Below are 13,236 nucleotides of genomic sequence, written 5' to 3'. Positions count from 1 at the left end.
GCAATTGCCGGGGTCAGTGAATCACACAGCAGGCAGACAAACCGGGATTTGGGTGAGTGAGTCGACCCAGACTCACAGATTAGATGGAATCAAAGTCGTACACGTCTTAGACGTACGAAGTCTGACAAGTTGGGTTTCTCTCTGCGGAGTGCAGAGGCCTTTCGCGAAGTGCTGGCGAGAAGCATTTCCAGACAGCCCAATAAAAAAAAAAACAAAAAGAAGATATATTGTAGGTGCATCTTCCCGCGTTGAATTCGTTCAACTATTGCCGATAGAATTGATTAAGCGGGTTTGTGTTTAAGTCTGTTAAACTATCCGCCGACAAAGAGATGATCAGAACCATAATCAGAATCAGATGCATTATCACCGACATGTGAAGTGAAATTTGCTAACTTAGCCGCAACAGTTCAATGCAATACATAATCTAGTAGACAAAAACAAATAATAATAAAATAATAATAATAACAATCATAATAACACGTGCATACATACACAAGTAAATCAATTGCGTATATTGTATAGAGTTTTTAAAATTGCAAAAACAGAGCTACTGTACATTAAAAAAAGGAAGGTGGTATCAAAAGATTTAATGTCCATTTAGGAATCGAGAGGCACAATGGAATAAGCTATTCTTGAATTGCTGAGTGTGTGCCTTCATGCTTCTGTCCCTCCTAACTGATTGTAACGTGAGAAAAGGGAATGCACTGGGTGCTGGAGGTCCTTGATAATGGATGCTGCCTTTCTGAGACACCCCTCCCTGAAGATGCCCTAGGTACTTTGTAGACTAGTTCCCAAGATGGAGCTGACTAAATTTACAGTCCACAGCCTCTTTTGGTACTGTACAAGAGCCCCTCCATACCAGACACTGGTGCAGCCTGTCCAAATGCTCTACATGGTACAACTATTGAAGTTTTTGTGTGTATTTATTGACACGCTAAATATCTTCAAACGCCTAATGAAGTATAGCCGTTGCCTTGTCTTCTTTATAGTTACATGATGTATTGGGACCAGGTTAGATCCTCAGCTGCTCACTTTCTCCATTTCTGATCTCTGTATCAGGATTGCTATGCATTCCTTCGTCTTACACTTTGTAAAGTGCACAATCTTCTGTTTCGTGTTATTGACGTTGAGTGCCAATTTTTTGCTTGGGCTGCACTCACGAGTTGGCATATTTCATTCCTTTACGCCCTGTCGTACACCACCTGAGATTCTGAGACAAGGGGCTGTATCTTCAGCAAATGCATGGATTGTATTTGAGCTATTGCTAGTCACACAGAAATGTGATTATAGAGAGTACTGTAATTGACTAAGCTCACTCTCCTGAGATGCGCCAGTGTTGATCGTTAGCGAGGAGGATATGCTACCACCAATTCGCAGAAATTATGGTTTTCTGGTTTGGCAGATTGTAGGGGGAGGTACAGAGACTCAGGTTTAGTGAGGGTTATTTCTGAGGGTCGAGGAGATTTGTTTTGACAAAAGCTGGGAGAAGACAAGACAAGATAGTTGAGGATGCCGTCCCTGTTGTACAAGCTTATCATCTTAATTCCTGAACACACGGTCCTCTTTGAGTAGGGTCAGGAGATTTGTAGAAGCTGCAAATTTTGAGAAACACTCACAAACGCTGGAGGAAATTAACGGACGAGTTAGCGTCTCTGGAGGGGAATATTCAGTTGATACCTCGACCTTAGACCCTTCATCATGACTGGAGAACGGGTTAATCTCCAGCTCTTCGACCACTTGAAATACTGCAACTTCCTTTCCAGTCCTAATGAAGTGTCTTGGACTGAAATATCCACTTTTCATTTCTCTACATAGATACAGCCTGAGCTGCTGACTTCGTTATCCGAATATGTGGGTTGCTATGTACAAGTTATCCGAGTAATTTAATAGTCAACTGTCTGTTAATCGGGACATGGTTCATCACGGTCTCCTAATGGAAGAGTATTTGGTATCTTATTCTGGTTACTGCTGAAATTAACAACAATTAAATACACAGCCTAGTTCAGTTCTATGAATACCCTTTATGGACAGCAAAAGTATATACATTATCTTTTGAATATCTGTTGTGACATCTGATTGATCTGATGACATCTGAAAATATTTATCATCCTATTTAAAATTCATCCCACAGTTTTGAGTTTGCAAATTTTCGACTGGCGCAGACGATGATTTTTGCCATTGAAGAAATAAATCAGAATAAGAATCTCCTCCCGGGGATCTCACTTGGGTATCAGATACACGATGACTGCTCGTCCTCCGCGATCGCCTCGAACGCTGCGCTCGCTTTGATCAATGGAGAAGACGAATCAATTGAATTCCCTGAATGCAGAGGTTCCTCCGACGTCGCTGCCATTGTTGGCTGCGATATATCTACAAATTCCATCGTAACCGCAAGGACAATTGGATCATTCGGGATTCCGCTGGTAATGTGTCAAATATTCCAGTGCATTGTTACAATGGCGATATCGCCAGTTCATGAAGGGGAGGTTAACTCAGTTATTTTGTTAAATTTCGCGGTAATAGAACATAGAACAAAGAAAATAGAACATTACAGAATAGAACAAGACTCTTTGGCTCAAGTTACTAAATGCAAAACAAAACTAATATAATTGTCGGATTCATGGTCCGTTCATGATATTTTCGACCAACGGTCTAAGAGCCTATTTAACACATTAGTCATAATTGTTTACAACGCAACCTCTGGCAGCACCTTTTTGCCACCCAAACAGCTGTACAAAAAAAATTACCTGACACGTCTCCTTGCCACTTGGGCTCTTACCCCTTAAGTGTAAGCTATTTCGTATTAAACTTTCCACTCTGAAAACCATATATCGGAAGTACTCCCTGACTATGCCTCTGATAAGCTACTACCAAGTATCCATTCCATGGAAACAACCGAAACCTGTCCAACCTCGTCTTGCAGTAGACGTCCTTTAATCCAGGCAGCATCCAGGAAAACTGTCCTGCATCCTTTCAATACCATCATATCGTTGCTATATTGGAGCGAACAGAATTGGGAACAACATTATAAATGATGCCAGTAATTCCAGTTATTAATATTATATATGTTGTATAATCTTCGTGTTATGTATAAACATAAAAAAAAAACTGATCACAATCAAATGTTACGGTACAACACTCACAAATGTTTAAGAGCCGGACATATATATTAATCCATTTACCTCCTTCTCTACAGGTTAGTTATTTCTCCACTTGTTCCTGCCTCAGCGATAAGAGAGAATATCCCACGTTTTTTAGAACTATCCCCAGCGACCAGTACCAGTCCAAAATTCTCGCTGAGCTGGTGAAAAGTTTTGGCTGGACTTGGATTGGAACTATTAGAAGCAACACCGATTACGGTATTTTTGGAATGCAAGGATTTGTGGAACATGTTGAAAAGTTTGGAGTTTGCATTGCCTACTCTGAATCATTTTATAGGACTGACCCGCTGGAGAAAATCAGCAAAATAGTCGAGGTGATTAAACAGGCATCCACCAAAGTGGTGGTGGCCTTTGTACACGTTGGTGATATGCGAATTTTATTGCAAGAAATTTGGCGCCAAAATGTCACCGGTATACAGTGGATTGGAAGTGAGGGTTGGGTGACAGAAGATCTTCTCCCGCCTAAAGAAAGAGGAATCTATCTCGCCGGGACAATTGGTCCAGCCAACCGCAGGACCGAGATAGCTGATCTCAGAGACTATCTTCAGAACGTCCATCCTTCCAACTTTCCTGGCAACATTCTGGTAACAGAATTTTGGGAGAATTTATTCACCTGCTCTTTTACGACACACAACCGCACCAATACTACAAATCAATATCGACAATGCACAGGAGAAGAGCAGATGGAAGGGATGGAAAATGCTTACCTTCCGGCGATAATGGACGGGAGTTCATACCACGTGTATAAAGCGGTCTATTCCATAGCGCACGCACTACATGATCTGTTGACCTGTGCGGAAGGTGACGGTCCCTTTACAAATAATACATGCGCGCATATCGCAAATTTTGAGCCGTGGCAGGTAGGCATTCTTTTCTTTTGTTACGGAAGCTTTTCATTAACAACTTGGATAGGTATGATTGCAGCTTGAAGCATATGTTATTTTTCGATTTTCAAATGCGAGGAATTAAGCACTAGCGACCAAATTTAAGCAACAAATTGTATTTGGGGTGACCAATCACTTTTTTGCAGAAAAATAAACTCCTCAATTTTATAAGCCGTAATTATATGTTGTATAGAACAGAAAAGACAGAGTTTGGTGTTGGTGTGTAGGTTCGTCTTGAAGAAATGATGAGCAAGACCCTCTTCCTTTCCTGACAGGCAAATCACCACTGGGCTAACTGTAGCACCAGTTTGGCCGTTCTCCTATCAGGGTCGCGTGAAGACACGGTAGAGTATGGTGTACGATCGTATGAGCAGTTGGTGCATATTGCAAGTCTTGATTATGAGACCACTGACACCAGGCAGACAATTTCTGAAGATAACTGATATTGGCTGGAGCCACTGCTCAGAAGAAGACAACGGCAAACGATTTCTGTCGAAATAAACTGCCAAGAATAGTCATGGTCGTGGAAATACCATGATCGTTCCCATTATCCCACACGGCACATAACAAAAGAATGTATAGAGATGCAATCTCCTCCAATAGCAGCGTGTTGGCGACTGGATCATTTGCGGAGGTTGTAGGTAGAATGCTGGCAAGGACGTTCTCGGAGTGTTCTGATTTCCATATAGTAGATGCTTGTGGATTTTATTCGACTTTATGAGCTGGTATTGAAGGGGCACCAATTAACAGCGTATCCACCCAACAAACATGTTCTTTTTCGTTTCTGTAGCGCACCGTAGGCCTAAATGATGAGTTCGAGACTCTGCCCCGGATCGATCACATCTATTCAGTTAGTTGTAAAAATAGGACGGCCATTTGTTACAAGCATTATCCTCAAAAATATTCATCATTTAGGAACCGAGAGAATATGTATTCACTGACAAGTTCCTTTATTGTCTCAATGACCACGCGCGCCAATTTACAAACTGAGAGCCCAACCACTATGTTTCACTATGCCAAGAGCAGACAAAAAATATAAATGTAATACCCGGCGTCAAGAGCCGACACTGGCCAGGAGTTCGTCTTGATGTCTGTGTAATCTCCAAGTTTTGAATTTGACGTCATCCTCTTCTGCTATTGTCTGTCTCCACCATTATGTCCGGATTCCAGACATCCTCCATTTTCATACTTTTCTTATCAGATACTGACTATGATGTTTCAAATTTGTGGGATCAACTGACCTGTGTTAACTTCTCATTGGGAATGGCCATAGAATTCTAGCAGTTTTGCTTTATTTTTCTTAATTTAGTCTGATGGCAAGGAGATTTATTCTGTTCTGTCCATTCAGACTGGTTCATACTAGCCTGAGCAGGATAGCCAAACACCAGGCCCATATGATCAGTTCAGAGACTGGCCTATCATAAAATAAACAGTTTCTTATCTGAGAATGACCTCAGGATTTGTAGGCATAAACTCTTTGCGTCCATATTAATTACTCTGATTATGTTGCACCGGAGCAACAACCAGACCAATCTCTTGACAAAATTGCGTCTCCAATCACAATAAAATGGCCGCCTCCATTGCTGCAACCACATATCAAGAACAAAGGTATTTGATTTTTTTTTTGTTTCCACCGCCCTTGCATCTTTCCTGTTCACAGATTTCCTGCAGATTATAGCTCTTTCTATCCAACACATGCAACTCTATCACTCCGTTAGTCTCCCACACTACAAGAAATAAGTACTGAGGACCCGTCTCTAATATCAGAAGGCCGGAGAATCTCAGCAGTTCAGGCAACATCGGTCCAGGAAACCGCATAGTAGATTCATTTACTTCAGATGTTTACTCCTCAAGATGGACCTTGAGAGAAAGTTTCTTATATACGTATATGTATGTGGTTATTATTCTCAGTATATTACAGTTATTTAGCGAAAGAGGATAAAAAACTTAGAAGATTACACAATAGATGAGACACTTCGGACCATATAGTGCATGCTCCGTTAACCCATTATTCTGCCTTGTCCAATCGAAGCGAACCTGCATTATTACCGTCCTCATGTCTCTCTTCCATGTATATTTCCATTCGTTTCTTAAATATTCCAAACAAATTCGCATACCCTTTACTTTAATAACCTCTCCGTTCTCCGAATGAAGTAGGACCTCAGCAGGTTACATTTAATTATTTTACCTTTTACTTTATCTCTATTTTTAGTCTCAAACAGCCTCACTGCGAAAAACAGTGTTGCATTTACCCGATATCAAGTGTTCCCAACCTGGGGGTCAAAGAACCACTCAATTAATGACAGTTGTCTATGGCATATAAAATGTCCTGGAACCGCTGGTCTATATGTAGCCTAATAAAAGAAGGAGCTAGATAGGTATCCTATGGATAGGGGAATCAAGGGATATGGGGACAAAGCAGGAACCGGATATTGATAGTAGATGATCAGCCATGATCTCAGAATGGCGGTGCAGGCTCGAAGGGCCGAATGGTCAACTTCTGCACCTATTGTCTATTGTCTAAAATAGCATAAATCCATTAGCTACCCTTTTATGCTGCGACACGTCAGGGTTGAAGTCCTCATGCATTTAGCCTCTTCCGACAACTCAGGTCAAAAATCTTGCACATTATCCTTCTGCTCTTTTAATGTTATTAATATCTTGCCAATCGGTATGTAACCGTAACCGTATGGAATACTCTAGTTTTGGCTTTGGCAACGGCTAATACAATTGAAACTAGCATGAAACTCATTCTCGATAATTTGATTTATGTAAGCCAGAATTTAAACTGAATATGAACATCTGTATTTATGTTCATCGAATACAAGCCACGAATGCATATAACTCTCAGTTGCTTCCGTAGTTGCTGCACTATCTCCGCACCGTGAACTTCACAGTGAAAACTGGAGAAACCGTACATTTTGATGAAAATGGTGACCCAGTGCCAAGATACGAATTTGTGAATTTACAAAGGAATATCAAGGGGAGCATTGACATTGTAAACATTGGATATTATGATGGTTCGGCTCCGCAAGGGCGCGAAGTAACGATGAATATCGGAGATATCGAGTGGAGCACGACTGCAAATACGGTATGAACCTTCATTTGGCATTGAATTTCTTTCGTCAAATTGACAGGAGTAGCATGTCTGGTATGTCGGTTAGATTGTAAATACAGGCGTTTATTGCAGATAATAGTCCAGCAATGCAAAGTTAAGTGCAATTTCTATAGACTGGGCCTATTTATTTAATAGTTTAGAAGATCAGAGATGACCTTTTTGAAAAAATTTAAGTTCCTAAGGTAGATGTTGATATCACTTGAGCAATGGGAGAATGGTCGACCAGTGTAACATGTCACAAGGGGAGACGTTCAACACTTCAATCAATGCTGAGACATAGAAAATGGAACATTGCATAGTACAGCGCATTACAGGACCTTCGGCCCAAAATGTTGTGCCGACCGTCAAACCTTGCCTCTCATATAACCCCCCACCTTAAATTCCTCCATATACCTGTCTAGTAGTCTCTTAAACTTCACTAGTGTATCTGCCTCCACCAGTGACACAGGCAGTGCATTCCACGCACCAATCACTCTCTGAGTAAAAATCCTACTTCTAATATCCCTCTTGAACTTCCCTCCCCTTAGTTTAAAGCCATGTCCACTTGAATAGAGCAGTGGTGCCCAGGGGACGAGACGTTGGCTGTCCACTCTAACTATTCCTCTTAATATCTTGTACACCTCTATCATGCCTCCTCTCATCCTCCTTCTCTCCAAAGAGTAAAGACCTAGCTCGCTTAATCACTGATCATAATCCATACTTCCAAACCAGGCAGCATCCTGGTGAATCTCCCTGTACACTTTCCAATGCTTCCACATCCTTCCTACAGTGAGGCGACCAGAATTGGACACAGTACTCCAAGTGTGGCCTAACCAGAGTTTTATAGAGCTGCATCATTACATCGCGACTCTTAAACTCTATCCCTCAACTTATGAAAGCTAACACCCCATAAGGTTTCTTAACTACCCTATTTACCTGTGAGGCAACTTTGAGGGATCTGTGGACGTGTACCCCCAGATCCCTCAGTTCCTCCACATGACCAAGTATCCTGCCATTTACGTTGTTCTCTGCTTTGGAGTTTGTCCTTCCAAAGTCTACTACCTCACACTTCTCCGGATTGAACTCACTCTGCTACTTCTCAGCCCACTTCTGCATCCTATCAATGTCTCTCTGCAATCTTTGACAATCCTCTGCACCACCTACAACACCACCAACCGTTGTGTCGTCTGCAAACATGCCACCCCAACCCTTTTACCCCCACATCCAGGTCTTTAATAAAAATCACAAATGTAGATGTCCCCGAACAGATCCATGAGGGACACCTCTAGACACAGCACTCCAGTCTGAAAGTACTCCCTACAGAACGACCCTTTGCCTTCTGCAGGCGAGCCAATTCTGAATCTAGCTGGTCAAAATTCCCTGGAGCCCATGCCTTCTGACTTTCTTAATAAGCCTACTGTGTGGAACCTTGTCAAATGCCTTACGAAAATACATGTAGAACACACCCACTGCACAACCCTCGTCTATATCCCTGGTCACCTCCTCAAATAACTCCATCAGGCTTGTTAGACATGATCTGCCCTTCAAAAAGCCACACTGACTGTCCTTGATCAGACCATGATTCTCTAAATGCCCATAGATCCTATCTCTAAGAATCTTTTCTAACAGCTTTCCCACCACAGACGTAAGGCTCACTGGTCTATCATTATCCGGACTATCCCTACTACCTTTTATGAGCAAGGGGACAACATTCACCTCCCTCCAATCCTCCGGTACCATTCCCGTGGACACCGAAGACATAATGAGCCTAGCCAGAGGCTCAACAATCTGTTCCCTCGCCTAGTGGAGCAGCCTGGGGAATATTGCTTCAGGCCTAATATATTTTAACAACTCCAACAACTCCGCTTCCTTAATATCAACATGCTCCAGAACATCAGCCTCACTCATATTGTCCTGACTGTCATCAAGATCCCTCTCACTGGTGAATACCGAAGAGAAGTATTCATTTGCCTTATAGTCTCATAATTTTCCCTTCCATAATTAAAAATGTTTTTGTCCTCTCTGATTCTATCCTTTTCCATGATAATGCTAAAGGCCAGGTAGCGGTGATCACTGTCCCCCAGATGCTCACCCACTGAGAGATCCGTGACGTGACCCGGTTCATTAGCTAATACTAGATCTGTATGGCATTCCCCCTAGTCGGCCTGTCAACATACTGTGACAGAAATCTGTTCTGGACACGCTTATCAAACTCTGTCCCATCTAAACCCTTGGAACTAATCAGGTGCCAATCAATATCAGGGAAGTTTACGTCACCCATGATAACAACCCAGTTATTTTTGCACCTTTCCAAATTCCGCCTCCCAGTAGGCTACTCGGTATCTCTGCTGCTACCAGGCGGCCTATAGAAGACCCCCAATAGAGGAACTGCACCCTTCCTGTTCCTGACTTCCACCCATACTGACTCAAAAGAGGATCCTGCTACACTACCTACACTTTCTGTGGTTGTAATAGTATCCCTGACCTTTAATGCCTCCCCTCCTCCCCTTTTCTCCAATCTATCCCTTTTAATGCAGTGAAATTCTGGAATATTGAAAATTCATTCCTGCCCTGATGCCAGATAAGTCTCCGTAATGGCCACTACATCATAATTCCATGTATGTTTCCAAGCTCTCAGTTCTTCACCTTTGTTCCTGATACTTCTTGGACTGAAGTACACACACTTTAGCTCTTCGACCTTACTACCTTTACGCACTTTATTCTGCTGCCCTTTCCTCAAAGCATCTCCATCTGTTAGATCTGGCTTTACTCCATGCACTTCTTTCACTGCTCTACCACTCCGGGTTCTATCCCCCTTGCAAATCAGTTTAAACCCTCCCGAACCATGCTAGCAAACCTACCTGCAAGGATATTGATCCCCCTCGAGTTCAGGTGGAACACATCCTATCTGTAAATGTCCCACCATCCCCAGAAAAGATCCCAATGATCCAATAATCTGAAATCCTGCCCCCTGCACCAACTCCTCAGCCACGCATTCAACTGCCATCTCCTCCAACTCTTACCATCACTATCACGTCGCTCTGGCAGCGATCCTGAGAACGCCACACTTGAAGTCTTGTTCTTCAGCCTTCTGCCTAGTTCCCGAAACTCACACTTCAGGACCTCATCCCTCTTCCTGTCTATGCCGTTTGTATCACATGTATCTCGACTTCTGGTTGCTTTCCCTCTCGTACCAGGATGTCATGCACCCGGTCAGAGACATCCCGGACTCTGGCACCCGGGAGTCAACCAACCATACGGTTGTCCTTCTCACGTCCATACAATCTACTGTCTGCTCCCCTGACTATGTAGTTTCCAATGACGACAGCTCTACTCTTCGCCGTCCCACCCTTCTGCACCACAGGGTCATACTCAGCTGCAGAGGCTCTGCCACCGTGACTCACACCTGGTCGGTAGTGCCCGCCAAAAGTATCCAAGATGGTAAACTTGTTATTCAGGGGAATGGTTACAGGGGTGCTCTGCACCCACTGTCTATTCACCTTCGCTTTTCCCCTGCAGACTGTCACCCAATGATCTGCACCCGGCAGCATAGGTGTGACTACCTGTCTGTAACTCTCATCTATGACTGCCTCATTATCCCTTATGAGTCGAAGGTCATCCAGCTGCTGCTCCAGATTCCTCACACGGTCTTCCATATCGCCCAGTCGCATGCACTTCTGGCAGATGTGACTCTGCAGGAGAGGCGAGTTCCCCCAAGACTGCCACATCTGGCAGGAAAGGCACATCACCGTCTCAGGAGGCATTGTAAAGACTAACTGGGAACAAGCTCGTCCTCCGCCTCTTTTCATCGAAGCCTCTGGAGTGAAAGCCTCAGAGCTCCACTCCTTCACTGGCCCACTCACTCACTGGCCGTTTTCCACAGAAACGTCATCTCTCAGATGTTGTTCAATCTATGGAATCCTCTGCCACCGAGGACGGTAGAGGCAATGTCCTTGGAGATGTCAAGGTTTGAGTTATAGATATTCGAAAGTTATTCTGGGTGAACATGAACTGGCACAGAATAGCATGTCAGGGCATCGTTCATGACTAATGACCAGACTGAATGGTCGGGCAAGCTCAGAGCACCGAGTGGTGGACTATTATTTCAGAAGTAGAGTGTTCGCGTGTCTCTGCTTTCTTTTTCTGTTCTTAGAACAAGACTTACTGACCTTCAAGACAACTTAACGACAACTTAGCTTTGCAATTCAACTATATACTTGCATTGAATGATAACATTCTTTATGCTGTCCTCTACTAATATGGTCGCAGTACCATGGCAATGCACTGCGACCAATTACCACTCTTTATTCCCTTACTTAAAGTGAACATTTCTTGATTTCTGAATATAGTATTTATGATCTCTGCTGAGGCATGACAACATTGTTTCTCCATTCTTGAAGTAGCGATCTTAACAACACGATGGCCAGGTGAATTTCGTTCAATTTACACTGGATGTTCAGTTATTTTGTCCAAAACAAACTCAATTTAACAGATTTTGTTCAGCTGCCCAACAAGTTTAACGGGTTTCATAGCATATTGAATGGATACTCTCACAATGTTTTATGTTACTTCAGATCCCACGAGCAATTTGCTCAGAACTCTGTCTTCCTGGAACAAGAAAAGTAAGCCGGAAAGGGCAGCCGATATGTTGTTTTGACTGTGCAGAGTGCGCTGATGGTGAGATCAGCAACGTCACTGGTAAGTGCTGAAATGCTCTGTCATGGCTGTCAATTCGGCAGTTCTATGTTCAAACTCATTTTGTATTAATGTTTTTTTTTACCCCTTTCTCCAGATTCCACTGATTGTATAAAGTGTCCCTCAGAATACTGGTCCAATCATGGAAAAACCCAATGTGTTCGCAAGAAAGTTGAGTTTCTTTCTTTTCATGAAGTTATAGGGTTTGTATTACTGATACTTGCTCTTGTGGGAGTGTGTTTTACATTGGCCACTGCTGCGATTTTCTACCGGTATCGAGAAACTCCCATGGTCAAAGCGAACAACTCCGAACTCAGCTTCCTGCTACTCTTCGCCCTCCTGTTTTGCTTCATTTGCTCGCTCGCGTTCATTGGTAAACCATCGGGCTGGTCCTGCATGTTGCGCCGCACGGCTTTTGGAGTTGTCTTTGTTCTCTGCATTTCCTGCATCTTGGGGAAAACTATCCTTGTCGTAGTTGCCTTTAAAGCAACACTGCCCAACAGCAGCGTGATGAGCTGGTTCGGACCGGCACAGCAACGACTGGGCGTCATTGTACTTACCTTTTTGCAAAGTTTAGTTTGCGTTGTTTGGCTGAGCGTGTCACCTCCCTACCCCTTGAAAAACATGAGCTATTATCGAGACATCATCATTCTAGAATGTGACGTGGGCTCTTTGACCGCCTTTTATTTAGTATCGGCCTATATTGCTCTGTTGTCTATTGTGTGCTTAGTGCTTGCTTTCCTTGCCCGGAAACTTCCCGACAGCTTCAACGACGCCAAGTACATCACTTTCAGCATGCTGATCTTTTGCGCTGTTTGGATAACTTTTATTCCAGCTTATGTGAGCTCTCCAGGAAAGTACACTGTGGCTGTAGAAGTGTTCGCCATTTGGGCATCAAGTTTCGGTCTTCTCGTCTGCATTTTTGCACCGAAATGTTACATTATTTTACTGAAACCGGAGAGTAATACAAAGAAGCATATGATGGCGAAAGGGTCTTCAATGTAACGCCTTGAATGCCTTTGTATCATTGTCGTATCCGTCTGTTTAATCGTCGCTCATTAGACGTAGCTTCTTTTTTTCATTTTAATTTATAAAGATCTTTTATTATTGCTGGTTGTTAATAATCTGGCAACGCGTTTTAAAAATCATTGTGAGAGATGAAATCAAGTGTCGGAATGTCATTTACCGTCTGTTGGATATCATCTCCGTTTGATTATGTGAACGTTTGAAAAAAATGGGATCGTGAAACACACGTGATGTCCGACTTAAATTAATAGAAATTCCTGATTCCGCTTTACTCGTCGAAACTTCTTGTCCGCCGGTAATGACGTCGAATTTCCACAAACTACACCCCACTTGTCAGTTAGTTAAGAACGATTGGAAATATTTAAATTGAATC

The 13,236-nt window shown here is 42.9% G+C and overlaps 1 protein-coding gene across 1 annotated transcript; it reads left to right on the top strand.

The window, feature by feature from the left end:
• Window positions 1-2,138: 2,138 nt before the first annotated feature.
• Window positions 2,139-12,842, top strand: LOC132403082 (extracellular calcium-sensing receptor-like). The gene is made up of 5 exons (XM_059986361.1): window positions 2,139-2,423; window positions 3,197-4,021; window positions 6,909-7,136; window positions 11,717-11,840; window positions 11,935-12,842. Exons 1-5 carry the CDS (start codon window positions 2,166-2,168, stop codon window positions 12,840-12,842), a joined length of 2,343 nt encoding a protein of 780 aa, XP_059842344.1. The 5' UTR covers window positions 2,139-2,165.
• Window positions 12,843-13,236: the final 394 nt, after the last annotated feature.

This window comes from Hypanus sabinus, chromosome 2 (genome assembly GCF_030144855.1).
Source record: "Hypanus sabinus isolate sHypSab1 chromosome 2, sHypSab1.hap1, whole genome shotgun sequence".
NCBI classification, from domain to species: domain Eukaryota; kingdom Metazoa; phylum Chordata; class Chondrichthyes; order Myliobatiformes; family Dasyatidae; genus Hypanus; species Hypanus sabinus.
The sequence above is the reverse complement of the archived record's forward strand: the minus strand, read 5'-3'. Positions and strand labels throughout refer to the sequence as shown.